This window comes from Ascaphus truei, unplaced genomic scaffold, assembly GCF_040206685.1.
Source record: "Ascaphus truei isolate aAscTru1 unplaced genomic scaffold, aAscTru1.hap1 HAP1_SCAFFOLD_271, whole genome shotgun sequence".
NCBI lineage: Eukaryota > Metazoa > Chordata > Amphibia > Anura > Ascaphidae > Ascaphus > Ascaphus truei.
Window position 1 is genome coordinate 178048 of NW_027455653.1, and position 27397 is coordinate 205444.

General features: G+C 50.8%; 2 protein-coding genes across 4 annotated transcripts in view; one reads left to right on the forward strand and one right to left on the reverse strand.

The window, feature by feature from the left end:
• ELOB (elongin B) lies at positions 1-10482 on the reverse strand. The gene is made up of 4 exons (XM_075582891.1): positions 10249-10482; positions 1226-1360; positions 1043-1151; positions 1-533 (listed from the first exon to the last, which is right to left on the reverse strand). The coding sequence occupies exons 1-4, from the start codon at positions 10465-10467 to the stop codon at positions 421-423; spliced, it is 576 nt and encodes a 191-aa protein (XP_075439006.1). The 5' UTR covers positions 10468-10482; the 3' UTR covers positions 1-420.
• Positions 9784-27397, forward strand: part of PKMYT1 (protein kinase, membrane associated tyrosine/threonine 1) — a 20100-nt gene continuing 2486 nt past the window's right edge. The window contains exons 1-5 of one of the 3 annotated variants that reach the window (XM_075582890.1): positions 9784-10647; positions 12254-12682; positions 13972-14471; positions 26139-26245; positions 26490-26662. In XM_075582890.1, the coding sequence (XP_075439005.1) occupies positions 12326-12682; positions 13972-14471; positions 26139-26245; positions 26490-26662 (1137 nt within the window). In that variant the 5' untranslated portion in view covers positions 9784-10647; positions 12254-12325. Of the gene's footprint in view, positions 10648-10687; positions 12167-12253; positions 12683-13971; positions 14472-26138; positions 26246-26489; positions 26663-27397 lie in introns of those variants that run through there. The other 2 variants (XM_075582888.1, XM_075582889.1) reach the window with 2 other exon arrangements.

The window sequence follows — 27397 nt, forward strand, 5'->3', positions numbered from 1 at the left end:
CACAGGCAAACAAAATTTATTGTGTTTAAAAAATAAAATAGAACAAAATAAACCAAATACACCCCCCAGAAAAATAAAGAGGGGAGGGGAAAGAGGTGTGGGGAGGGGCGTTCACCCCTCTGTGTCCGAGAGAGGCCTGCATCTCGCTGCTTCCATCCCAGGTATCCGCAGACGGTCCCTCCCGCAGGGGAGGTCACTTTGTACAATGGGGTGAGGGCGGGGATGGAATGGGGTGTGCAGGGGGGGGGGGGGGCTCTAACAGTTTGTAACCCCTTCCCGTGCTGGAGGGGCCAAGCGACATTGCCCAGCGATATATATAGTGTGCAGTAAGCGGCAGTGTCCCAGCAGGGAAGGGGTTACGCAGGATACAGAGATAGAGGGGGGGGAGGGGAAGAGCGGGGGTCAGAGGTCAGCCGGCCCTCACTGGACAGCCTGTTCGTTAGCGCTGCCGCTCGTTTCCTGCGGCTTCATCACGTCCGGGAGCTCAGGGGGGCTGGAGAAGGAATCCACGCGGAGGGGCTCAAAGGAATCCCCTAAAAACAGAGCAAAACGAGTCACCGCTGGGGGGCAGGGGGGGGGGCTGTCTGCCGTCTCCCCCAAACCGCAGGGGGCGGGGGGCTGTCTGCCGTCTCCCCCAAACCGCAGGGGGGCGGGGGGTTGTCTTGTCTATCCCCCCCAACCCTCCCAGTGAGTGACGAGTGTTCTCTCCCCCCACCGGGTATCTGAGTCGTCGTCCCCTACACCGCGTGGGCGACGGGAGGGGGAGATACTAGTACCTCCCCGACCACGGAGCCACATGGGGGGGAGGAGAGCAAAGAGTCTGTCCCCCACCACGGGAACGGGGTGGAGCTATGCGTGTCCCCGTCCCGACCATGGAGAGCTACAAGTCTGTGTCGCCCCCCTCCCCCAGCACGAGTGTCACTACGCCAAAGGGTGACAGATGGGCGTCATTTTGTTTTGTCATTGGAAGCAGTGACACGAAAGCCACGAAAGTCAATGCAGTAATGGTGCAAGTCACAGGCCCACGGGCGAGGTCACTCACCCGAGCTGCGGAAAGCCAGTCCCACCGTGGCTGGAGCCTGTGGCCGGGCGGTCTGGCTGGTGAAACCACAGTCACTGAGGGTCTTAATATCGTCCAAGAGCTGGTCATCCTGAAACAGAGGGGGACAGGTCAGCAGCAGTGAACACAGGGGTGGGGGAGGCGCATCCGTGGAGACCCCCTCACCTTGTACAGTCTCTGCTCCTCTGGGGGTCTCTTAAGGATTCCTTCCACAATTCTCTTCAGCTCATACACGGTGGTACTCTCCTTCGCGTCCGTGAATATTGTGGTCTTGTGACGGCGGATCATCAAAAACACGTCCTGCATGGGGGGGAAAAGAGGTGAGAAAGGGCGAACGCAACCGGTAACAATTCCCACGGCTGCCACCCAAACCTGGGAGCTTCTCAGGATTGTGGCTCTTCAATGTGACACCATCTAAAAAAGCAGGACTTCCTGTGGGTCAAACAACCCCCCCCCCAATGTGACACCATCTAAAAAAGCAGGACTTCCTGTGGGTCAAACAACCCCCCCCCCCAATGTGACACCATCTAAAAAAGCAGGACTTCCTGTGGGTCAAACAACCCCCCCCCCCCCCAATGTGACACCATCTAAAAAAGCAGGACTTCCTGTGGGTCAAACAACCCCCCCCCAATGTGACACCATCTAAAAAAGCAGGACTTCCTGTGGGTCAAACAACCCCCCCCCCCCAATGTGACACCATCTTAAAAAGCAGGACTTCCTGTGGGTCAAACAACCCCCCCCCAATGTGACACCATCTAAAAAAGCAGGACTTCCTGTGGGTCAAACAACCCCCCCCCCCCAATGTGACACCATCTTAAAAAGCAGGACTTCCTGTGGGTCAAACAACCCCCCCCCCAATGTGAAACCATCTTAAAAAGCAGGACTTCCTGTGGGTCAAACACCCCCCCCCCCCAATGTGACACCATCTTAAAAAGCAGGACTTCCTGTGGGTCAAACACCCCCCCCCCCCCCAATGTGATACCATCTTAAAAAGCAGGACTTCCTGTGGGTCAAACAATCCCCCCCCCCAATGTGACACCATCTTAAAAAGCAGGACTTCCTGTGGGTCAAACAACCCCCCCCCCAATGTGACACCATCTTAAAAAGCAGGACTTCCTGTGGGTCAAACAATCCCCCCCCCCAATGTGACACCATCTTAAAAAGCAGGACTTCCTGTGGGTCAAACAACCCCCCCCCCCCCAATGTGACACCATCTTAAAAAGCAGGACTTCCTGTGGGTCAAACAACCCCCCCCCAATGTGACACCATCTTAAAAAGCAGGACTTCCTGTGGGTCAAACACCCCCCCCCCCCTCAAAAGGTCAGTGAGAGCTGGTGACAAATGTAACTTCGCACCTCAGGTGCCACCACATCCGTGGGTCTCCTGGCAAAGCCGAGGCGGCGCTCACAGGGATAGAATATATGTATAAAACCGCACCACAGATCTAGCATTGGCAACATAACCAGCGGATTATTACTGCAAGGTCTCTTTCAGGAGCCTTATCCTGCCAATACATACACGTGTATACAGAACGCTTGACCCTACCTGTCTTTCTATCGACCTGTCTCCCTCCTGCCTTTTGCCTCTAAACTCCTTGAAAGTCTTGTATTCGCTCGCTTGCTCCATTTTCTCAACACCTATTCTCTCCTAGACCCTCTACAATCTGGCTTCCGCACTGCTCACTCCACTGAAACAGCCCTCACTAAAATAACTGACGACCTCCATGCTGCCAAAGACAGAGGTCATTACACTCTGCTCATATTACTCGACCTCTCTGCAGCATTTGATACAGTGGATCAGCCTCTTCTTCACATTCTTGGTATCCGTCCTCAACCATCATACTTTCAGTGTCTCTTCTGCTAACACCTTCTCCTCCTCCATCAATCTCTGTGGGGGTACCCCAGGGCACTGTCCTGGGACCCCTTCTCTTTTCTCTGTACACTCTCTCTAGGTGACATAATCACATATCTTGGGTTTAAATATCACCTCTATGCTGACGACACACAGATGTATTTTTCTACCCCAGAAAAGAAGCACAGGAGCGCACCAAGGGAAGGAAAATTGTAAATGTATTAAACAATAAGGCAATAACATAACTTGCATGTAAGTAAGAATAAATGAGTATCCAGGTCAGCGAAATGTTCAACAGATCGGCATCATCATCATCAGCCAGACGGGGGGCAGTTTCAGTTCCGCTTATGTGGAGATCCGGCGCTGGGACTCACTCTATGGCACTTGCTGCAGGAGTCGCCTCCCATGTATGCGGGTAGTGGCGCGGTACCCTTCCGGTCACGATTTTCCATCGTAACCGGCATCCACAGACGCCTACAGGGGGCTTTCCTTCCACACGTGTGCATTAGCTTTGGATACCAGCCATTGCCTTTCTTTTTCTACCCCTGCTGTACAGACCAAAGTCTCAGAATGCCTCTCTGCGATATCATCCTGGATGGCCCTCCGCCGCCTTAAACATGGCTAATACAGAGCTCCTCATACTTCCTCCCAAACCTGGCCCTACTACCTCCTTCCGCATTACTGCTGGAACTACAATCATTCACCCAGTAGCCCAAGCACGCTGCCTAGGGGTCACACTCGACTCCTCTCTCACATTCAAATCGTCTCTAAAACCAGTTGCTTTTTGCTCCGCAATATAACAAAGATACGCCCTTTCCTCTGTTGCTCGACTGCCAAAACTCTGACTCAGGCCCTCATTCTCTCCCGTCTCGATTACTGTAACCTCCTGCTGTCCGGCCTTCCTGCCTCTCACCTGTCTCCCCTACAATCTATCCTAAACGCTGCTGCCAGAATCGCTCTGCTCTTTCCGAGATCTGTCTCGGCGTCTCCCCTCTTGAAAACCCTCTCCTGGCTTCCAACCAAATCCCGCATCTCACACTCAATTCTTCTCCTCACTTTTAAAGCTTTACACACTTCTGCCCCTCCTTACATCTCACCCTAATATCTCACTATGCACCATCCAGACTCTTGCGTTCTTCTCAAGGATGTTTTCTCTCAACCCCCTTTGTATCTAAAGCCCTCTCCCACCTTAAACCTTTCTCACTAACTGCCCCGCACCTCTGGAATGCCCTTCCCCTCAGTACCCGACTAGCACCCTCTCTATCCACCTTTAACACCCACCTTAAAACACCTGCTTAACGAAGCATACGAATAGCTCCGTGGCTGAAAATTAACACCTCATACATAAAGCTTGGCCCCCCTGCAGACGCCCTTACCAGAATTCCCTCCTACTGTCTCTGTATGTTCTACTTACCAGTTAGATTGTAAGCTCTTCGGACTCCTTTTCCTAAATATGTTCCTCTCTGTGCATGACTTCTTTCTCTCTCACTCTCTGCTCCTCTTTGCTATAACTGAGACCTGACTCAGTCTGACTCTGCTCTGGAAGCTGCCCTCTCCTTTGGTGGCCGTTCCTTCTCCCACACTCCGCGCCCTGATAGCAGGGGTGGAGGCGTGGGGCTACTCCTCTCCTCTCTCTGCTGTTACCGAACTCTTCCTCCCTCTCTTGCTTTTCCCTCCTTTGAGGTTCACACTGTCCAGATATTCTCTCCTCTTCCTGTCCACGTGGCGGTCATCTATCGCCCACCTACCTCTACTCACCCCCTTCTGCCTTTCTCACTTTGAATCCTGGCTCTCTTTCTTTCTCTCCTCAGACTACCCTTCTCTTCTTGGGGACTTCAATTGTCACATTGATGACCCCTCTCTCCCATGGGCTTCCCGCTTTCTCTCTCTAACCTCTTCCTTTGGCCTTCAACAGTGGACTGCAGCCAGCACCCACAAGGATGGCCACTACTTAGACCTGGTTTTACTAAAAACTTCTCTCTCTGATTTCTCCATTTCCCCTCTCTGACCATCACCTCATCTCATTCTCTCTATCTCGCTTCTCCCCTTCTCCACCTCCATCTACCCCCCGGTTCTGCAGAAACCTGCGCTCTATTCACTTACCTGACTTTGAGTCCACTTTACGCTCCTCCCTCTCCTCTCTCAGCTCTGCTACAGACCCTGACAACCTGGTCAGGAACTACAACTCTGCCTTATCCTCCTCTCTTGATCTTCATGCCCCGCTTTCTCTCTGCCGCCCTCGTCCTTCTAACCCCAGACCCTGGCTAAATTCCCACACGCGCATGCTGCGTTCCTCCACTCGTTCCTCTGAACGCCTCTGGAGGAAATCTCACACTCTCGCAGACTTCCTTCACTACAAATTTATGCTATCCTGTTTCACCTCTGCCCTCTCTCAGGCTAAAACAAACCTACTTTTCTTCACTAATCAACACACATAAGCCTAACCTACGCGACTCTTCTCTGTCTGACTCCCTACTCCGACAACCCTCGGCTTCCTCCTCCATGTCACCTCAGGGCTTTGCCGACTATTTCAAGGAAAAGTTAGAATCCATACGTCAGGCCATCCCTTCTGTATCCTCCTCCCATCCCACACCGCTTCCTAACTCTCCTCCTGCCTTCCTTGACTCTTTATCCGCTGTCACAGAGGAGGATGTGTCACTGCTGATCTCTTCTCCCTCTACCACCTGCCCTCTTGACCCCAATCCCCCCCATCTCCTAAAACCTCTTGCTCCTTCTATAATCCCTACACTCACATTTTTAACTCCTCCCTCTACTCCTTTCCCTGTTCCTTCAAACATGCAACAGTTATACCATTATCCAAAAACAGCAAGCTACTTGTCCTAACTATCGACCTGTCTCCCTCCTGCCTTTTGTCTCTAAACTCCTTGAACGTCTTGTATTCTCTCGCTTGCTCCATTTTCTCAACACCTATTCTCTCCTAGACCCTCTACAATCTGGCTTCCGCACTGCTCACTCCACTGAAACAGCCCTCACTAAAATAACTGATGACCTCCATGCTGCCAAAGACAGGGGTCATTACACTCTGCTCATATTACTCGACCTCTCTGCAGCATTTGATACTGTGGACCACCCTCTTCTCCTCCACATTCGACATACTCTTGGCCTTCGTAATAAAGCTCTTTCCTGGATCTCCTCGATCCTCTCCCATCTTAGGCCACGTCTAGTGCTTGTGGGCGGAGGCACGCTTCCGCTCGGCACCGAGTTCCTACAGCCGCAACGAGAGCGGCTTTAGTAGGGGCTCGCCTACGCTTCCGCGCGCTTGCGGAAGCGTAGGTCTTAGGAAAATTTTACATTTTCCCGCTTGCCAGAGCGCAGGGCCGGTCACGTGAGCGGTTCGCCCAATGAGAGCGAACCAGCTCTGTGACGTCACTGGCCCACACCCCCGACCAAGGAAAGCACCCGCTTTCCCTCAGCCTCTGCGCGCCTCAGCAAGCAAGAAGGCACCCTGGACGCAGCCTTACTTTCAGTGTCTCTTCTGCCAACACCTCTATTGATCTCTCTGTGGAGGTGCCGCATGGCTCTGTCCTGGGACCTCTCCTCTTTTCTCTGTACACACTCCTCTAGGTGACCTAATCACATCTCTTGGGTTCAAATATCACCTCTATGCTGACACACAAATGTATTTTTCTACCCCTGACCTTACACCTGCTGTACAAACGAAAGTTTCTGAATGTCTGTCGGCGATATCATCCTGGATGGCCCTATGCCGATTTAAACATGGCAAAACCAGAGCCCCTCATACTTCCTCCCAAACCTGGCCCTACCTCCGTCCACATTACTGTTGGAACTACGATCATTCACCCAGTAGCCCAAGCACGCTGCCTAGGGGTCACACTCTACTCCTCTCTCACATTCTCCTCTCACATTCAAAATATATCTAAAATCTGCCACTTTTTCCTCCGCAATATTACAAAGATACGCCCTTTCCTCTGTTGCTCGACTGCTAAAACTCTGACTCGGGCCCTCATTCTCTCCCGTCTTGATTACTGTAACCTCCTGCTGTCCGGCCTTCCTGCCTCTCACCTGTCTCCCCTACAATCTATCCTAAACGCTGCTGCCAGAATCACTCTACTCTTTCCTAAATCTGTCTCAGCGTCTCACCTGCTGAAATCCCTCTCCTGGCATCATATCAAATCCCGTATCACACAGCCAATTATTCTCCTCACTTTTAAAGCTTTACACTCTTCTGCCCCTCCTTACATCTCAGCCCTAATATCTCACTATGCACCATCCCGACTCTTGCGTTCTGCTCAAGCATGTCTTCTCTCTACCCCTTCTGTATCTAAAGCCCTCTCCCGCCTTAAATCCTTCTCTCTGACTGTCCCACACCTATGGAATGCCCTTCCCCTCAATACCCGACTAGCACCCTCTCTATCCACCTTTAAGACACACCTGATTAAAGAAGAATATGAGTAGCTCGATGGCTGATAAATAACACATCATACATTAACCTTTGCTCCTTGCAGAGGCACTTACCAGAATGCCCTCCGACTGTCTACATTCTTCCTACCAACACAATTCAATTGTAAGCTCTTCGGAGCAGGGACTCCTCTTCCTAAATGTTACTTTTATGTCTGAAGCACTTCTAACCTAGGTTATTTATATCATTTATTATTTATGATTGTCACGTATTACTGCTGTGAAGCGCTATGCACATTTAAGGCGCTATCTTATACTATATTAGTGAAAGCACTGCCTGCCTGCCCGCCTGGATGTCCGGTGTCCCTAGGGGAAATCTCATTGGTCCCTTGGCCCGCCCCCGCACACCTCTCATTGGCCTGAGGCGGGGTGACGGGCCAAAGGACACACAGGGACACACACACACACACACAGGGACACACACGGACACGGACGGGGACACACACACACAATCCCCTCCCGGTGCCCCTCACTCTCCCCCGTCAGCTGGACCGCACCTCAACTTCCACACCCCCCCACCCTCCCTGTGCCCGAACTTACCCGGAGTCCCGTGTACACACACACACATTCCCACCCCCCCCCCCCAAGCTCACACCCCCCCCACCCCCCCAAGCTCACACCCCGGCGCCGCTACAGTCAGCGGGGGAGCGGAGCGAGCGCCCGGGACACACGCGGGGGAGCGGCCACAACACGCGGCCTCCCGCCTCACATCCACGTGGGAGCGGCCGGATGAGTGAGGCAGCGGCAGGACGGGTGAGCTCCCCCCCCTCCACATGCTACGTGCTGCTCTTGCCCCTCCGCTCCCGGCTCCCCCCTGTCACCGCGTGACAGGCCGCGGGACGTGAGATGGGAGGGGGGATGCCCCTCCGGTCCCGGCTCCCCCCTGTCGCCGCGGGACGTGAGATGGGAGGGGGGATGCCCCTCCGCTCCCGGCTCCCCCCTGTCACCGTGTGACAGGCCGCCGGACGTGAGATGGGAGGGGGGATGCCCCTCCGGTCCCCGCTTCACCTTCTCCCCACCGTTGTCCCCGCTGCCTGCGCAGGAGGAGGGGGGGGGGAGCGGGTGTTGGTGCTGGTGTGTGTAATTGTGTGAGACTGTGTGTGAGTGTCTGTGACTGTGTGTAAGTGTCTGTGACTGTGTGAAACTGTGTGTAAGTGTCTGTGACTGTGTGTAACTGTGTGTGACAGTGTGTGTAAGTGTTTCACAGTGTGAGAGTGTGTGAGTGTGTGTAAGTCTGTGTAAGTGTCTATGACTGTGTGAAACTGTTTGAAACTGTGAAAGTGTGTGTAAGTGTGTGTAAGTGTGTGTGAGTGTGTGTAACTGTCTGTGATTGTCTGTAACTGTGTGTGTGTGGTGCACTGTGCAGTGTGAGCAATGAGCAGTGTGTGTGCAGTGTGTGAGCAGTGTGTGTGCAGTGTGTGTGCAGTGTGTGTGCAGTGTGTGTGCAGTGTGTGTGCAGTGTGTGTGCAGTGTGTGTGCAGTGTGTGTGCAGTGTGTGTGCAGTGTGTGTGCAGTGTGAGCAATGAGCAGTGTGTGTGCACTGTGTGCAGTGTGAGCAATGAGCAGTGTGTCAGTGTGTGCAGTGTGACCAATGAGCAGTGTGTGTGCAGTATGTGTGCAGTGTGACCATTGAGCAGTGTGTGTGCAGTATGCAGTGTGTGCAGTGTGCAGTGTGTCAGTGTGAGCAATGAGCTGTGTGTGTGTGTGTGTGTGTGCAGTGTGAGCAGTGACCACTGTGTGTGCAGTGTGCAGTGTGTGTTACTGTGAGCTGTGTGCGCAGTGTGCATCAGTGCGACCAATGAGCAGTGTGTGTGCAGTGTGTGTGTGCAGTGTGCGTGTGCGTGTGCAGTGTGCGTGTGCAGTGTGCGTGTGCAGTGTGCAGTGTGAACAATGAGCAGTGTGTGTCAGTGTGAGCACGGTTCACATCCCGGTCAACGCCGGGTCTCTCAGCTAGTATATAAATAAAGATGTATCTTTTATGTCTGAAGCACTTCTCCCCTTTGTGTTAATTATATGATCGTCACGTGTATTACTGTACTGAAGCTCTATGTACATTAATGGCGCTATATAAATAAAGCTATACATACTGTGACCCTTCACATCATGTGGGCTGAATGCCACCTACATACATGAGTAGTCCCCGTCTCCACGCTGCTCACATTGAGCTCTTTGGATCAGGGTGCCCCTCTCTGTAGCGTACACCCTTGGCTCCTCTGGGGAAGTGGATATGTCTAGCACAGATTGTAAGCTCCTCGGGAGAGAGACCTGCTCATGTGACTGCTCAATAAGAATACACTGGGAGTCACCAGCTCTGCCTGTCGCCATCTTGATTGTGGCACACACTGCAACCCTGCAACTGTTACTAAGGGAAACAGGCTGTGTCAGGTCGCCATCTTGAGAAGGTCAATTTAAGCAGCACCTCTACAGGAAGCGGGGAGGAACCGGGAAACCGCACAGTCTCGGCCCCCCGCAGCCCACCTCCTTCCGCGTACTAATAAGCCGCCGGTAGCCGCAGAGGTGACGGGCCTCTAGCATAGTGCAGGAATGAGGCCTAGTTTCCTCGCGGGCGCCATCTTGAGAAGGTCAAAGCGCAGAGACCGAGAGTTTCCTGAGTAGGAAGCGGAGCACCGGATCATCACCTCCGCCGGTCCTCCGCGGGACCTCGGCACCTGGAAGCGGAGACAGCCACCCTCTCCAGGAGGCAGCGGAGAGCGAGGCTGCCGGGGTTTGTTTATGTTGGCGGTTGTCGCGGAGTCTCCGCCATCTTGAGAAGGTCAAACCTAGCTCCGTGCGGCCGGGGCTCCTCGTGGGGATTACAAAGGCGCGCCCGAACCTTTACCAGCGAAACCCGCCTTCTCGTCACGGAGAGACCCTCTCCAACCGGAACCCCCACTCACCATCCCGACGGTGTCCGCCCGTCCGTCCCGGGGAGAGCAGCGATGAGACAAAGACGAACCGCCCGAGACCACTACGCGCTGCCTAAAGACTGACCTCCCTCCCAGCACGCACCGCGCCCGCGCAGCCGCCAGTTGAAGGGGCGGGCGCCATCTTGTGTGTGGCAAAACGTCGCGCTGACCGCCAGCGTCATGTTGCCCCCGCCTTCTTGGGCGGGCCATTAAACCGGTGCGTCACAGAAGACGTCATACGTAACTCTCGGTTTGACACTGGATGGGCGTGTCTCTGAAAATCAGAGGGGCGGGGCCTCTCTGGAAGGTTGCAGCTGCTTGGGGAAAGGGGCGGAGCTAGGTGCCGGATATAGGCGGGACTCGGCTCTCCGAGCTGTTCGTCATTCATAGGTAAGTGATGACGTAGGTTTGTCTCGCGCTGGAAGATTTTGGCGCGAATTAGAATCGCGAGACCAACTGAAGAGAATGAGAGACAGCCAGAGACACTGAGAGACAGTCTGAGAGACAGCCAGAGACACAGTCTGAGAGACAGCCAGAGACACAGAGTGACCGTCTGAGAGACAGCCAGAGACACAGTCTGAGAGACAGCCAGAGACACAGTCTGAGAGACAGCCAGAGACACAGTCTGAGAGACAGCCAGAGACACAGTCTGAGAGACAGCCAGAGACACAGTCTGAGAGACAGCCAGGGACACAGTCTGAGAGACAGCCAGGGACACAGTGACAGTCTGAGAGACAGCCAGAGACACAGTCTGAGAGACAGCCAGAGACACAGTCTGAGAGACAGCCAGGGACACAGTCTGAGAGACAGCCAGGGACACAGTCTGAGAGATAGCCAGGGACACAGAGTGACAGTCTGAGAGATAGTGACATTCTGAGACACACAGTGACAGTCTGAGAAACAGCTGGAGACACAGTGACAGTCTGAGACACACAGACAGCTAGTGTTAGTGTGACAGCCAATGACACCAGTGGTAGTCTAATAGAGAAATAACTAGTGACAGCCTGAGAGAGTTTGGCTGCTTTCTGTCTCGGCTGTCTAATGGAGTGACAGGATGAGAGACAGCCTAAGATATTGACAGAGAAAGATTAACACACGTAGAGTGACAGGGAACTAGAGAGACAGCAAAGATTTAAAGAGACAGCCTGAGAGAGGGCAGAACAGAGTGAGAGACTTTAAGGGACACCGCTCACAATTGACAGTGTACAAGATGAGAGAGCGACGGTATAATAAAGAGAGAGACATGAAGGTCTGAGCTAGGACACTGAAATCCACAAAGGAACTGAGTGCCACGAGCAGGTGTCGTGGGGCGGGGGGTGCCACGGCAGAGTCACCGGCCGGGCAGCGGGTGCCACGGTGGAGGAGCCGGCGGGGGAGGAAGTGCCACAGAGTGGTTGTGGGGAATGCGGTTTTTCTGTAGTAGAGACCGCCCCATCGCCCTCAGACTGCGGTGTTAGCCTCTGAGAGACTGGGGTAGAGTTTGAGTATAATCTGATCTACCCCCTGGGGGCAGAAGACACCACACCAGAAGGATGGTCGTGGACTTTGCCACGTACTGAGAGTGACTGGACTGTACCAGCTACCACCCACGGACCACGAGACAGCGCTCGAAGATACGGATACTGGTGAGAGACGCGGAAAGGGCAGGCGCCGTAGTAAGCGCCAATCCATGGACCGCTCTCTCGGAGACATCAAGGACCGTACCAACCGTTGTATGGACACGGCCACCTACCGAAGGAGAGCCCGGAGGGGATATGAACGTGGCAGCCACCGGCAGGAGGCCGAGGAGACCCCCGTCCTGTAACAATAAGAGCCCTGCAATATTGTACTTCAAATATATCCCACTCAAAATCTGTCCGGAGCGTACCCCCCGACCTGCCGCGCGTGCGTCTGTCCTATGGCATTAAAGGTTTATATTCCTAATATCTCTTGGTGTCCTTCCTGAGTAATCGAGGACCTGTCTCCTGCCAGTTGGTAATCCTTTTTGTCCCCGCAGGTCCCTTGGTCCCTCGGCAGAGAGACGGGAAGGAGGGAAGGAGGGTTGCTGACCCTTCCCGTGCCCACAGCCATGCCGGTTCCAAGAGAGGAGATGGGGAAGCCTCCATTTACCCACACCCCAATTCCAGTGCCCACGTACTTCCACCAGGCAGAGCAGAGCTTCTCGCTGAAGAAGAGGGGCCGCTCGCTCTGCTACACCCTCCCACCCCGACCCCCCGCCAAGAGCGCCCTCCCCGTCAGCCGCATCTTCCCCAACCGGCAGCAATCGTGGAGCCAACCCCGGCCGCAGAGCGTCTCCTTCCGCAGCCCCCAAAACAAGCCCCCCGACAGCCGCCTGTATGACCAGAGTAAGGGGGAGACCTTCTTCCAGCAGTGTTTTCAGAGGATCTGCAAGCTGGGGAGGGGGTCCTTCGGGGAAGTGTACAAGGTGAGAGGTGGGGGGCGAAGAAGCGCAGATACAGCGGTGATCCACGTTCATGGGACGCGTCTCTCCCTCAGCTACATATACACGCAAATCTCACGGGATTATACATATACACGCAAATCTCACGGGATTATACATATACACGCAAATCTCACGGGATTATACATATACACGCAAATCTCACGGGATTATACATATACACGCAAATCTCACGGGATTATACATATACACGCAAATCTCACGGGATTATACATATACACGCAAATCTCACGGGATTATACACATACACGCAAATCTCACGGGATTATACATATACACGCAAATCTCACGGGATTATACATATACACGCAAATCTCACGGGATTATACATATACACTCAAATCTCACGGGATTATACATATACACGCAAATCTCACGGGATTATACATATACACGCAAATCTCACGGGATTATACATATACACGCAAATCTCACGGGATTATACATATACACGCAAATCTCACGGGATTATACATATACACGCAAATCTCACGGGATTATACATATACACGCAAATCTCACGGGATTATACATATACACGCAAATCTCACGGGATTATACATATAAACGCAAATCTCACGGGATTATACATATAAACGCAAATCTCACGGGATTATACATATACACGCAAATCTCGCGGGATTATACATATACACGCAAATCTCGCGGGATTATACATATACACGCAAATCTCGCGGGATTATACATATACACGCAAATCTCACGGGATTATACATATACACGCAAATCTCACGGGATTATACATATACACGCAAATCTCACGGGATTATACATATACACGCAAATCTCACGGGATTATACATATACACGCAAATCTCACGGGATTATACATATACACGCAAATCTCACGGGATTATACATATAAACGCAAATCTCACGGGATTATACATATACACGCAAATCTCACGGGATTATACATATACACGCAAATCTCACGGGATTATACATATACACGCAAATCTCACGGGATTATACATATACACGCAAATCTCACGGGATTATACATATACACGCAAATCTCACGGGATTATTCTGAGTTAGCAGCAAACTTTTTTTGAATGTAGAATATTTTCCTGTCCGGGTAAAACTCCAGCTGATAGTCTTAGATTTGCACACCGCATCATCTGTCTGTGTGTGCATGCGTGTGTGTGCGTGCGTGTGTGTCTCTGTTCCGCTTCCCTGTCTCTCACTCACTCACTCTCACACTCACTTTTGACTCTCCGTCTCTTCAGGTGCGTAGCCGCGAGGACGGCTGCCTGTACGCTGTGAAGCGCTCGGTTTCCCCATTCCGTGGCGAGTCGGACCGCCAGCGTAAGCTTCAGGAGGTGAGGAAGCACGAGCGGGTCGGGCAGCACCCCAACTGCCTGCACTTTGTGTGGGCCTGGGAGGAGAAGCGCCTGCTGTACCTGCAGACGGAGCTGTGTGACGGGAGCCTGCAGCAGCACTGCGAGGAGCGGGACGGGAGCCTCCCACCGCGCCGCATCTGGGACATCACCTGTGACCTGCTGCGGGGGCTCAAACATCTCCACGACCGCAACCTGCTGCACCTGGACATCAAGCCAGCCAACGTGTTCCTGTCCCGCGCCGGCGTGTGCAAGCTGGGAGACTTCGGGCTGATGATGGAGCTCGACGGGTTGGGAGAGGGAGCCGGAGAGGCGCAGGAGGGGGACCCGCGGTACATGGCGCCCGAGCTGCTGGATGGGGTGTTTGGGAAGGCGGCCGACGTGTTCAGGTGAGTAGAACGATCTGGCGTCCTGCGCGTATTTATTTATTTATTTATAACATGTGTTACCAGGAAGTAATACAGTGAGAGTTACCGCTCGTTCTCACGTATGTCCTGGGCACAGAGTTAAGACAAATAATACATGGTTACAAATATATAGTTATATAAATGAGCAGGGTATACATTATATACAAGACATTGCACGCACAGTTACAGATAATATATATTATGGGCGTATGTAACAGTTACAGACCAGATTAAAATGTGAGACAGCCTTAGATTTGAAAGAACTTAAACTGGTGGTGGATATGAGAGTCTCTGGTAGGTTGTTCCAGTTTTGGGGTGCACGGTAGGAGAAGGAGGAACGTCCGGATACTTTGTTGAGCCTTGGGACCATGAACAGTCTTTTGGAGTCAGATCTCAGGTGATAGGTGCTGCATGTGGTAGGGGTGAGGAGCTTGTTCAGGTAGCTGGGTAGCTTGCCCATGAAGAATTTGAGGGTGAGACAGGAAAGGTGAACTTTGCGCCTAGACTCTAGTGATGACCAATCTAGTTCTTTGAGCATTTCGCAGTGATGTGTGTTGTAGTTGCATTGGAGAACAAAATGACAAATTGAATTGTAAAAGGTGTCAAGTTTGCTAAGGTGGGTTTGAGGTGACAATCCATATACAATGTCTCCATAGTCAATAATTGGCATTAGCATCTGCTGACCGATACGCTTTCTGACCAGGAGACTTAGGGAGGATTTGTCCCTGTAAAGTACCCCTAGTTTGGCGTAGGTCCTGGTTGTCAGGGTATCAATGTGCATCCCGAATGTTAAGTGGGAGTCAAACCATAAGCCCAGGTATTTAAAACCAGTGACAGGTGTTAGGGTGGTGTTAGTGTTGGTTCTGATCAGGAGCTCAGTCACTGGAGGATTTACAAATTTAGTCTTGGTCCCAAATACCCAAATCCCATTGTTACAGTCTTGTCAGTGTTTAAAAACAGTTTGTTTTGGGAAATCCAGTTTCCGAGTCTCAAAAAGTCAGACTGAAGTATGTGTTGAAGGTCAGAGAGGCTATGGCTGTGTGCATACAGGATTGTGTCATCTGCATACATGTCTATTGAGGCTTCCTTACATACGCACATACATACATACGCACATACATGTGTATTGAGGCTTCCTTACAAGCTGTGGGAAGATCATTAATGAACACTGAGAAGAGTAGGGGCCCCAGAACAGAGCCTTGCGGGACACCACAGGTGATATCCAGGGGGTTGGAGTTAGAGCCTGAGATGGACACATGTTGGGATCTTCCTGATAGGTAGGACTGAAACCAGTTTAAAGCATGTTTCCCTATTCCAGAGCTCTGGGGTTTGTTAAGCAGGATAACATGATCAACTGTGTCAAAAGCCTTTGCAAAATCTAGGAATACTGCACCAGTGAGTTGTCCCCGTTCCATTCCACACTGGGTCTCATTGCAAACTTTTAGCAGGGTAGTTACGGTGGGGTGTTTGGGGCGAAACCCAGACTGGAATTGGCTAGGGAAATTTGTCTTGGTGTAGAAATCGCTTAATTGGGAGTGGACACATTTTTCCATGACTTTGGATAGTATTGGGAGAAGTGAGATTGGCCTGTAGTTTGAGACAGTGTTTTTGTCCCCACTTTTGAAGATTGGGACAACTCTGGCAGTTTTCCAGGTCTTGGGGATATGGCCTGCAGACAGGATAGAGTTGACTATGGACGCAATTGGTTTGGCAATGGCTGGGGCACCAAGTCGTAGGAACCTAGATTGTAGTAAGTCGGGTCCACATTGGCTGCTTAGTTTTAGTTTGAGGAGCGCTTGTGTAATCTCCTCTTCAGATACTGGGCCAAATTGAAAATTGTGGGCAGTGTTGGGAGGGGGTGGGACTATAGGGGTACTCCCAGGATGAGATTCAGGTTTGGGGTTTGTGCTGCGTTTCGCTAATAAGTTAGTGGCACACCCCACAAAGTAATCATTGAATGCATTTGCAATGTCAGTGGGGTTTGTCAGAGTAATATCCCCCTTAGTGATATTACTTGGCTGTTGATGGTTAGGCGGCTGGAATATATTGTTGATAACCTTCCAGAAGTTAACTGGGTTTGATGTATTCTGGAGGAGATTGTCAGAGTAATATTGTGCGTTTGCGTGCCTTGTGTGCCTTGTGCACACGTTCCGCAGGCATCTGTAGTGATTGTCAGAGTAATATTGTGCGTTTGCGTGCCTTGTTTGCCTTGTGCACATATCCCGCAGGCATCTGTAGTGATTGTCAGAGTAATATTGTGCGTTTGCGTGCCTTGTTTGCCGTGTGCACATGTTCCGCAGGCATCTGTAGTGATTGTCAGAGTAATATTGTGCGTTTGCGTGCCTTGTTTGCCTTGTGCACACGTTCCGCAGGCATCTGTAGTGATTGTCAGAGTAATATTGTGCGTTTGCGTGCCTTGTTTGCCTTGTGCACATATCCCGCAGGCATCTGTAGTGATTGTCAGAGTAATATTGTGCGTTTGCGTGCCTTGTTTGCCGTGTGCACATGTTCCGCAGGCATCTGTAGTGATTGAGATCCTTGGTAGTGCCAGTTACTTTGTAGCTTTTCCACAAGGCATCCCTGAACTGGTAGAGCGCTATAAGGTCAGGTGTAACCCATGGAAGGTGGGCCCCCCGTACCCTTATTCTGCGTAGTGGAGCATGGGTATCGCAGAGTTTTAAGATCTCTGACTGTAAATAGTCGAGCGCAGAATCAGGGTCGGGAATTAAATCGATTCTGTGCCATGGGCAGTTGGTAAGGTCATCCAGAAACTGTTGTGGGTTAAAGTTTTTAAATGTTCTAGTGAGGAGAACTTTGGGGCTTGAATGGGGCGGTTTAATTTTCCTTACATAGTACACTATTGCATGGTCACTGAAAATGTCAGGAAGGATGCCAAAGGATTGGATTCTGCTGGGGTTTGAGGAGAGAATCCAGTCTAGCAAGGAATGGTTATGCGATTTCAGGTTTATCCGTGTGGGTTGGGAAATGAGTTGCGATAGGTTAAGTGACTTGAGTTGTATCTGGATTTTGTGGTTTTTAGGGTCAAGCCAATTGAAGTTGAAATCCCCAAGAACTAGCAGCTCACTCTTCTCATTCAGAGAGGAAATGGAGGCAAGAAACTGGGTGATATCAGTCAAGGATTGTAGAAGGGCTTTAGGGGGGCGGTAGATGCCAGCAACCAAGATGGGCTTAGAAAAGGGGAGGCAGATTTTGCCAACTAGAATTTCAAAAGAGGGTGGGCTTGGGGGACAATTTAACAGTGTAAATTGTAATGTGTCTGCAATATAAAATAACACCCCTCCTCCTCGCTTTGACCTATCTCTCCTAAAAATGGAGTATCCCTGAATGGCGATATTTGCATCGGGGGTTTTAGGGGATAGCCATGTTTCTGTAAGGACGATGGCTTTGGGTTTATGCATAAGGCACCATGCCCTTAGTTCATCCAGTTTGGGCAGCAGGCTCCGGATATTTATATGGGCGACAGATAGCCCCTTTTGGAATTTAAAGGTGGAATTCTCAGGGGCATGGGACAGAGCTGAAATGGGAGGACCTGGGTTAGGTTCAATATCACCTGCTAAAGAGAGTAACAGTACGAGTAGGAATTTGGGTAGTTGTTTGCAAGTTGTAGATTTGTGGTGTTTGCCATTAGAGTGAGCAGTGGTTGGTGTGCTGGTTTTTAGAGTTCTCCACCAACATTCAGTAGATAGTGCAAGGCTTGATAACTAAAAAACAAAAACAAAACCATTTGTCTTGGTCGAGTAATCGCTTAATTGGGAGTGGACACATTTTCCCATGTCTTTGGATAGAATTGGGAGAAGTGAGATTGGCCTGTAGTTTGAGACAGTGTTTTTGTCCCCACTTTTGAAGATTGGGACAACTCTGGCAGTTTTCCAGGTCTTAGGGATATGGCCTGCAGACAGGATAGAGTTGACTATGGAAGCAATTGGTTTGCCAATGGCTGGGGCACCAAGTCGTAGGAACCTAGATTGTAGTAAGTCGGGTCCACATTGGCTGCTTAGTTTTAGTTTGAGGAGCGCTTGTGTAATCTCCTCTTCAGATACTGGGACAAATTGAAAATTGTGTTGGGAGGGGGCGGGGCTATGTGGGCAGTGTTGGGAGGGGGCGGGGCTATGTGGGCAGTGTTGGGAGGGGGCGGGGCTATGTGGGCAGTGTTGGGAGGGGGCGGGGCTATGTGGGCAGTGTTGGGAGGGGGCGGGGCTATGTGGGCAGTGTTGGGAGGGGGCGGGGCTATGTGGGCAGTGTTGGGAGGGGGCGGGGCTATGTGGGCAGTGTTGGGAGGGGGCGGGGCTATGTGGGCAGTGTTGGGAGGGGGCGGGGCTATGTGGGCAGTGTTGGGAGGGGGTGGGGCTATGTGGGCAGTGTTGGGAGGGGGCGGGACTATAGGGGTACTCCCAGGATGAGATTCAGGTTTGGGGTTTGTGCTGCGTTTCGCTAATAAGTTAGTGGCGCACCCCACAAAGTAATCATTGAATGCATTTGCGATGTCAGTGGGGTTTGTCAGAGTAATATCCCCCTTAGTGATATTACTTGGGTGTTGATGGTTAGGAGGCTGGAATATATTGTTGATAACCTTCCAGAAGTTAACTGGGTTTGATGTATTCTGGAGGAGATTGTCAGAGTAATATTGTGCGTTTGCGTGCCTTGTTTGCCTTGTGCACACGTTCTGCAGGCATCTGTAGTAATTGTCAGAGTAATATTGTGCGTTTGCGTGCCTTGTTTGCCGTGTGCACATGTCCCGCAGGCATCTGTAGTGATTGTCAGAGTAATATTGTGCGTTTGCGTGTCTTGTTTGCCGTGTGCACATGTCCCGCAGGCATCTGTAGTGATTGTCAGAGTAATATTGTGCGTTTGCGTGCCTTGTTTGCCGTGTGCACATGTCCCGCAGGCATCTGTAGGAGATTGTCAGAGTAATATTGTGCGTTTGCGTGTCTTGTTTGCCGTGTGCACATGTCCCGCAGGCATCTGTAGGAGATTGTCAGAGTAATATTGTGCGTTTGCGTGTCTTGTTTGCCGTGTGCACATGTCCCGCAGGCATCTGTAGTGATTGTCAGAGTAATATTGTGCGTTTGCGTGCCTTGTTTGCCGTGTGCACATGTCCCGCAGGCATCTGTAGTGATTGTCAGAGTAATATTGTGCGTTTGCGTGCCTTGTTTGCCGTGTGCACATGTCCCGCAGGCATCTGTAGTGATTGTCAGGGTAATATTGTGCGTTTGCGTGTCTTGTTTGCCGTGTGCACATGTCCCGCAGGCATCTGTAGTGATTGTCAGAGTAATATTGTGCGTTTGCGTGTCTTGTTTGCCGTGTGCACATGTCCCGCAGGCATCTGGAGGAGAGTGTCAGAGTAATATTGTGCGTTTGCGTGCCTTGTTTGCCTTGTGCACATGTCCCGCAGGCATCTGTAGTGATTGTCAGGGTAATATTGTGCGTTTGCGTGCCTTGTTTGCCTTGTGCACATATCCCGCAGGCATCTGTAGTGATTGTCAGGGTAATATTGTGCGTTTGCGTGCCTTGTTTGCCTTGTGCACATGTCCCGCAGGCATCTGTAGTGATTGTCACAGTAATATTGTGCGTTTGCGTGTCTTGTTTGCCTTGTGCACATATCCCGCAGGAATCTGTAGTGATTGTCAGGGTAATATTGTGCGTTTGCGTGCCTTGTTTGCCGTGTGCACATGTCCCGCAGGCATCTGTAGTGATTGTCAGAGTAATATTGTGCGTTTGCGTGCCTTGTTTGCCTTGTGCACATATCCCGCAGGCATCTGTAGTGATTGTCAGGGTAATATTGTGCGTTTGCGTGCCTTGTTTGCCGTGTGCACATGTCCCGCAGGCATCTGTAGTGATTGTCAGAGTAATATTGTGCGTTTGCGTGCCTTGTTTGCCTTGTGCACATGTCCCGCAGGAATCTGTAGTGATTGTCAGGGTAATATTGTGTGTTTGCGTGCCTTGTTTGCCGTGTGCACATGTCCCGCAGGCATCTGTAGTGATTGTCAGAGTAATATTGTGCGTTTGCGTGCCCCGCAGGCATCTGTAGTGATTGTCAGGGTAATATTGTGCGTTTGGCATCTGTAGTGATTGTCAGAGTAATATTGTGCGTTTGGCATCTGTAGTGATTGTCAGAGTAATATTGTGCGTTTGCGTGCCTTGTTTGCCTTGTGCACATGTCCCGCAGGCATCTGTAGGAGAGTGTCAGAGTAATATTGTGCGTTTGCGTGTCTTGTTTGCCGTGTGCACATGTCCCGCAGGCATCTGTAGTGATTGTCAGGGTAATATTGTGCGTTTGCGTGCCTTGTTTGCCTTGTGCACATGTCCCGCAGGCATCTGGAGGAGATTGTCAGAGTAATATTGTGCGTTTGCGTGCCTTGTTTGCCGTGTGCACATGTTCCGCAGGCATCTGTAGTGATTGTCAGAGTAATATTGTGCGTTTGCGTGCCTTGTTTGCCTTGTGCACACGTCCCGCAGGCATCTGTAGTGATTGTCAGGGTAATATTGTGCGTTTGCGTGCCTTGTTTGCCTTGTGCACATGTCCCGCAGGCATCTGGAGGAGATTGTCAGAGTAATATTGTGCGTTTGCGTGCCTTGTTTGCCGTGTGCACATGTTCCGCAGGCATCTGTAGTGATTGTCAGAGTAATATTGTGCGTTTGCGTGCCTTGTTTGCCGTGTGCACATGTTCCGCAGGCATCTGTAGTGATTGTCAGAGTAATATTGTGCGTTTGCGTGCCTTGTTTGCCATGTGCACACGTTCCGCAGGCATCTGTAGTGATTGTCAGAGTAATATTGTGCGTTTGCGTGCCTTGTTTGCCGTGTGCACACGTCCCGCAGGAATCTGTAGTGATTGTCAGAGTAATATTGTGCGTTTGCGTGCCTTGTTTGCCATGTGCACATGTTCCGCAGGCATCTGTAGTGATTGTCAGAGTAATATTGTGCGTTTGCGTGCCTTGTTTGCCATGTGCACATGTTCCGCAGGCATCTGTAGTGATTGTCAGAGTAATATTGTGCGTTTGCGTGCCTTGTTTGCCATGTGCACATGTTCCGCAGGCATCTGTAGTGATTGTCAGGGTAATATTGTGCGTTTGCGTGCCTTGTTTGCCATGTGCACACGTTCCGCAGGCATCTGTAGTGATTGTCAGAGTAATATTGTGCGTTTGCGTGCCTTGTTTGCCTTGTGCACATGTTCCGCAGGAATCTGTAGTGATTGTCAGAGTAATATTGTGCGTTTGCGTGCCTTGTTTGCCTTGTGCACATGTTCCGCAGGAATCTGTAGTGATTGTCAGAGTAATATTGTGCGTTTGCGTGCCTTGTTTGCCATGTGCACATGTCCCGCAGGCATCTGTAGTGATTGTCAGAGTAATATTGTGCGTTTGCGTGCCTTGTTTGCCATGTGCACATGTCCCGCAGGCATCTGTAGTGATTGTCAGAGTAATATTGTGCGTTTGCGTGCCTTGTTTGCCATGTGCACACGTTCCGCATGCATCTGTAGTGATTGTCAGAGTAATATTGTGCGTTTGCGTGCCTTGTTTGCCATGTGCACACGTTCCGCAGGCATCTGTAGTGATTGTCAGAGTAATATTGTGCGTTTGCGTGCCTTGTTTGCCTTGTGCACATGTTCCGCAGGAATCTGTAGTGATTGTCAGAGTAATATTGTGCGTTTGCGTGCCTTGTTTGCCATGTGCACATGTTCCGCAGGCATCTGTAGTGATTGTCAGAGTAATATTGTGCGTTTGCGTGCCTTGTTTGCCATTTGCACACGTTCCGCAGGCATCTGTAGTGATTGTCAGAGTAATATTGTGCGTTTGCGTGCCTTGTTTGCCGTGTGCACACGTTCCGCAGGCATCTGTAGTGATTGTCAGAGTAATATTGTGCGTTTGCGTGCCTTGTTTGCCTTGTGCACACGTCCCGCAGGCATCTGTAGTGATTGTCAGAGTAATATTGTGCGTTTGTGTGCCTTGTTTGCCGTGTGCACACGTTCCGCAGGCATCTGTAGTGATTGTCAGAGTAATATTGTGCGTATGCGTGCCTTGTTTGCCATGTGCACATGTTCCGCAGGCATCTGTAGTGATTGTCAGAGTAATATTGTGCGTTTGCGTGCCTTGTTTGCCATGTGCACATGTTCCGCAGGCATCTGTAGTGATTGTCAGAGTAATATTGTGCGTTTGCGTGCCTTGTTTGCCATGTGCACATGTTCCGCAGGCATCTGTAGTGATTGTCAGAGTAATATTGTGCGTTTGTGTGCCTTGTTTGCCGTGTGCACACGTTCCGCAGGCATCTGTAGTGATTGTCAGAGTAATATTGTGCGTTTGCGTGCCTTGTTTGCCATGTGCACATGTTCCGCAGGCATCTGTAGTGATTGTCAGAGTAATATTGTGCGTTTGCGTGCCTTGTTTGCCATGTGCACATGTTCCGCAGGCATCTGTAGTGATTGTCAGAGTAATATTGTGCGTTTGCGTGCCTTGTTTGCCATGTGCACACGTTCCGCATGCATCTGTAGTGATTGTCAGAGTAATATTGTGCGTTTGCGTGCCTTGTTTGCCATGTGCACACGTTCCGCAGGCATCTGTAGTGATTGTCAGAGTAATATTGTGCGTTTGCGTGCCTTGTTTGCCATGTGCACATGTTCCGCAGGCATCTGTAGTGATTGTCAGAGTAATATTGTGCGTTTGCGTGCCTTGTTTGCCATGTGCACACGTTCCGCAGGCATCTGTAGTGATTGTCAGAGTAATATTGTGCGTTTGCGTGCCTTGTTTGCCTTGTGCACATGTTCCGCAGGCATCTGTAGTGATTGTCAGAGTAATATTGTGCGTTTGCGTGCCTTGTTTGCCTTGTGCACACGTCCCGCAGGCATCTGTAGTGATTGTCAGAGTAATATTGTGCGTTTGTGTGCCTTGTTTGCCGTGTGCACACGTTCCGCAGGCATCTGTAGTGATTGTCAGAGTAATATTGTGCGTTTGCGTGCCTTGTTTGCCATGTGCACACGTTCCGCATGCATCTGTAGTGATTGTCAGAGTAATATTGTGCGTTTGCGTGCCTTGTTTGCATTGTGCACATGTTCCGCATGCATCTGTAGTGATTGTCAGAGTAATATTGTGCGTTTGCGTGCCTTGTTTGCCATGTGCACACGTCCCGCAGGCATCTGTAGTGATTGTCAGAGTAATATTGTGCGTTTGCGTGCCTTGTTTGCCGTGTGCACATGTCCCGCAGGCATCTGTAGTGATTGTCAGAGTAATATTGTGCGTTTGCGTGCCTTGTTTGCCATGTGCACACGTTCCGCAGGCATCTGTAGTGATTGTCAGAGTAATATTGTGCGTTTGCGTGCCTTGTTTGCCTTGTGCACATGTTCCGCAGGCATCTGTAGTGATTGTCAGAGTAATATTGTGCGTTTGCGTGCCTTGTTTGCCTTGTGCACATGTCCCGCAGGCATCTGTAGTGATTGTCAGAGTAATATTGTGCGTTTGCGTGCCTTGTTTGCCTTGTGCACATGTTCCGCAGGCATCTGTAGTGATTGTCAGAGTAATATTGTGCGTTTGCGTGCCTTGTTTGCCTTGTGCACATGTTCCGCAGGCATCTGTAGTGATTGTCAGAGTAATATTGTGCGTTTGCGTGCCTTGTTTGCATTGTGCACATGTTCCGCAGGCATCTGTAGTGATTGAGATCCTTGGTAGTGCCAGTTACTTTGTAGCTTTTCCACAAGGCATCCCTGAGCTGGTAGAGTGCTATAAGGTCAGGTGTTACCCATGGAAGGTGGGCCCCCCGTACCCTTATTCTGCGTAGTGGAGCATGGGTATCGCAGAGTTTTAAGAACTCGGATTGGAAATAGGTGAGCGCAGAATCGGGGTCGGGAATTAAATCGATTCTGTGCCATGGGCAGTTGGTAAGGTCATCCAGAAACTGTTGTGGGTTAAAGTTTTTAAATGTTCTAGTGAGGAGAACTTTGGGGCTTGAATGGGGCGGTTTAATTTTTCTTACACAGTACACTATTGCATGGTCACTGAAAATGTCCGGAAGGATGCCAGAGGATTGGATTCTGCTGGGGTTTGAGGAGAGAATCCAGTCTAGCAAGGAATGGTTATGCGACTTCAGGTTTGTCCGTGTGGGTTGGGAAATGAGTTGCGATAGGTTAAGTGACTTGAGTTGTATCTGGATTTTGTGGTTTTTAGGGTCAAGCCAATTGAAGTTGAAATCCCCAAGATCTAGCAGCTCATTCTTCTCATTCAGAGAGGAAATGGAGCCAAGAAACTGGGTGATATCAGTCAGGGACTGTAGAGGGGCTTTAGGGGGGCGGTAGATGCCAGCAACCAAGATGGGCTTAGAAAAGGGGAGGCAGATTTTGCCAACTAGAATTTCAAAGGAGGGTGGGCTTGGTGGGCAATTTAACAGTGTAAATTGTAAGGTGTCTGCAATATAAAATAACACCCCTCCTCCTCGCTTTGACCTATCTCTCCTAAAAATGGACTATCCCTGAATGGCGATATTTGCATCAGGAGTTTTAGGGGATAGCCATGTTTCTGTAAGGACGATGGCTTTGGGTTTATGCATAAGGCACCATGCCCTTAGTTCATCCAGTTTGGGCAGCAGGCTCCGGATATTTATATGGGCGACAGATAGCCCCTTTTGGAATTTAAAGGTGGAATTCTCAGGGGCATGGGACAGAGCTGAAATGGGAGGACCTGGGTTAGGTTCAATATCACCTGCTAAAGAGAGTAACAGTACGAGTAGGAATTTGGGTAGTTGTTTGGAGGTTGTAAATGTGTGGTGTTTGCCATTAGAGTGAGCAGTGGTTGGTGTGCTGGTTTTTAGAGTTCTCCACCAACATTCAGTAGATGGTGCAAGGCTTTTCAATAGTCCAGGGTGTATGGTGATGTTGGGTGTGGGCCAGGATGGAGGAGTTTGTAGTGTATAGAGAGAGTAAAATCTCCATGAGGCCAGGAGAAAAAAAAATGTTAAGATACAGAGCAAGTTCATTTTGCCAGAGGTAGGCAGTTCTGCAAGGAGCTGTTGTGAGCAGAGTGAGTGTGTGCAGACTAAACAGCAGTGGTGTGCCTGTTCCTTGTCAAATGTTTTGGTGCATTGCAATGCTAGGGTCAATTTAGGGTTTCGGTGTATTGTGCAGTCAGTTTTGGGAGAGGCTGCAGTGAAAGAAGTTGTAAAGGGGTGGGGGATTAAATTATGCAGGTTAGCAAGAATGGGATGAGTAGCTTACCGTTTGTTGTCGTGAGTCAAAAAGTTTGCAGAAAGATGCAGTCCCCAGTCACACTATTGTCTAACTATATTTATCACTTAAAAAGCTCACTTTAAATGCCTCACTGTCTAATGCCAATTGCAGTTCCTGCAAATTGCAGGATAGGTGTTGGTTTTATACATCTAAAACAGTCACATGACCCTCCCCCTCCCCAATCAATCAGCTTGTTCCAGTTGGTCAATTAACAGCACTGAGTTAAGAGGGAAAAATAAATAAATAACCACTTTTGAAATTCAAACATACTAACTTTTTTCAATGCTTAAGGCCACAGAGTAAATCTTTTACACGGGACTTGCACATCAAGGGACATACTTTAAATGCCTCACTGTCTAATGCCAATTGCAGTTCGTATATAGGTTATTCTCTGGCTGCGTGTCTCACGCTCTCCTTCTCGCAGTCTCGGGATGACGCTGCTAGAGGTCTCGTGTAACATGGAGTTGCCAAAGGGAGGAGAGGGCTGGCAGCAGCTGAGACAGGGGCATCTCCCCACAGAGTTCACCTCCGGTGAGTATCCAGCGACGGTATCCCGCCCTCCGGTGCCGGGGCGTGCGGTCACTTTGCTCCGAAGAGCGCAGTCTAATCTAGTTACTGTAAGGGAGAGCATATCATAGAGGCTTACACATACCTGCATGTGCCCAAGTCGCACTCGCACCCCTCTTCTCCTCCCCCCCCCCCCCCACCCCCACCCCGGCTGTGCACGTCCCTAAGTAACGGCCTCTCGCACTCCTCCTCCTCCCCGGCTGTGCAGACCTCCCCCCAGACTTCCTGAAGGTGCTCTCCGCGATGCTGGAGCCTGATCATCGCCGACGGGCAACAGTAGACTGGCTGCTGTCCCTTCCTGCCATCCATCGGGCTGAGAGGTGGCGCACGGTGACACTGACCGCACAAATGGCTCTTGGGAAGATCCTGACTATCAACCAGGTATCGCCCCTTCCTCCCCACCTCCCCCTCCTTCCCCTTCCACTGCCCGCCCCCCCATCCCTTACCACTGCCCCGCCCCCCCTCCCCCCCTCCCTCCTCCCCTCCCTCCTCCCGCCACATAACAAAGATACGCCCTTTCCTCTGTTGCTCGACTGCTAAAACTCTGACTCAGGCCCTCATTCTCTCCCGTCTCGATTACTGTAACCTCCTGCTGTCCGGCCTTCCTGCCTCTCACCTGTCTCCCCTACAATCTATCCTTAACGCTGCTGCCAGAATCACTCTACTCTTTCCTAGATCTGTCTCAGCATCTCCCCTCCTGAAATCCCTCTCCTGGCTTCCGATCAAATCCCGCATCTCACACTCCATTCTTCTCCTCACTTTTAAAGCTTTACACTCCTCTGCCCCTCCTTACATCTCTGCCCTAATTTCTCGCTATACACCATCCAGACTCTTGCGTTCTGCTCAAGGATGTCTTCTTTCTACCCCCTTTGTATCTAAAGCCCTCTCCCGCCTTAAACCTTTCTCACTGACTGCCCCACACCTCTGGAATGCCCTTCCCCTCAGTACCCGACTAGCCCCCTCTCTATCCACCTTTAAGACCCACCTTAAGACACACTTGCGTAAAGAAGCATATGAATAGCACTGTGGATATTCTAAACACGATACATAAAGCTTGGCCCCCTGCAGACGCACTTACCAGAACTCCCTCCTACTGTCTCTGTACGTTCTCCCTAC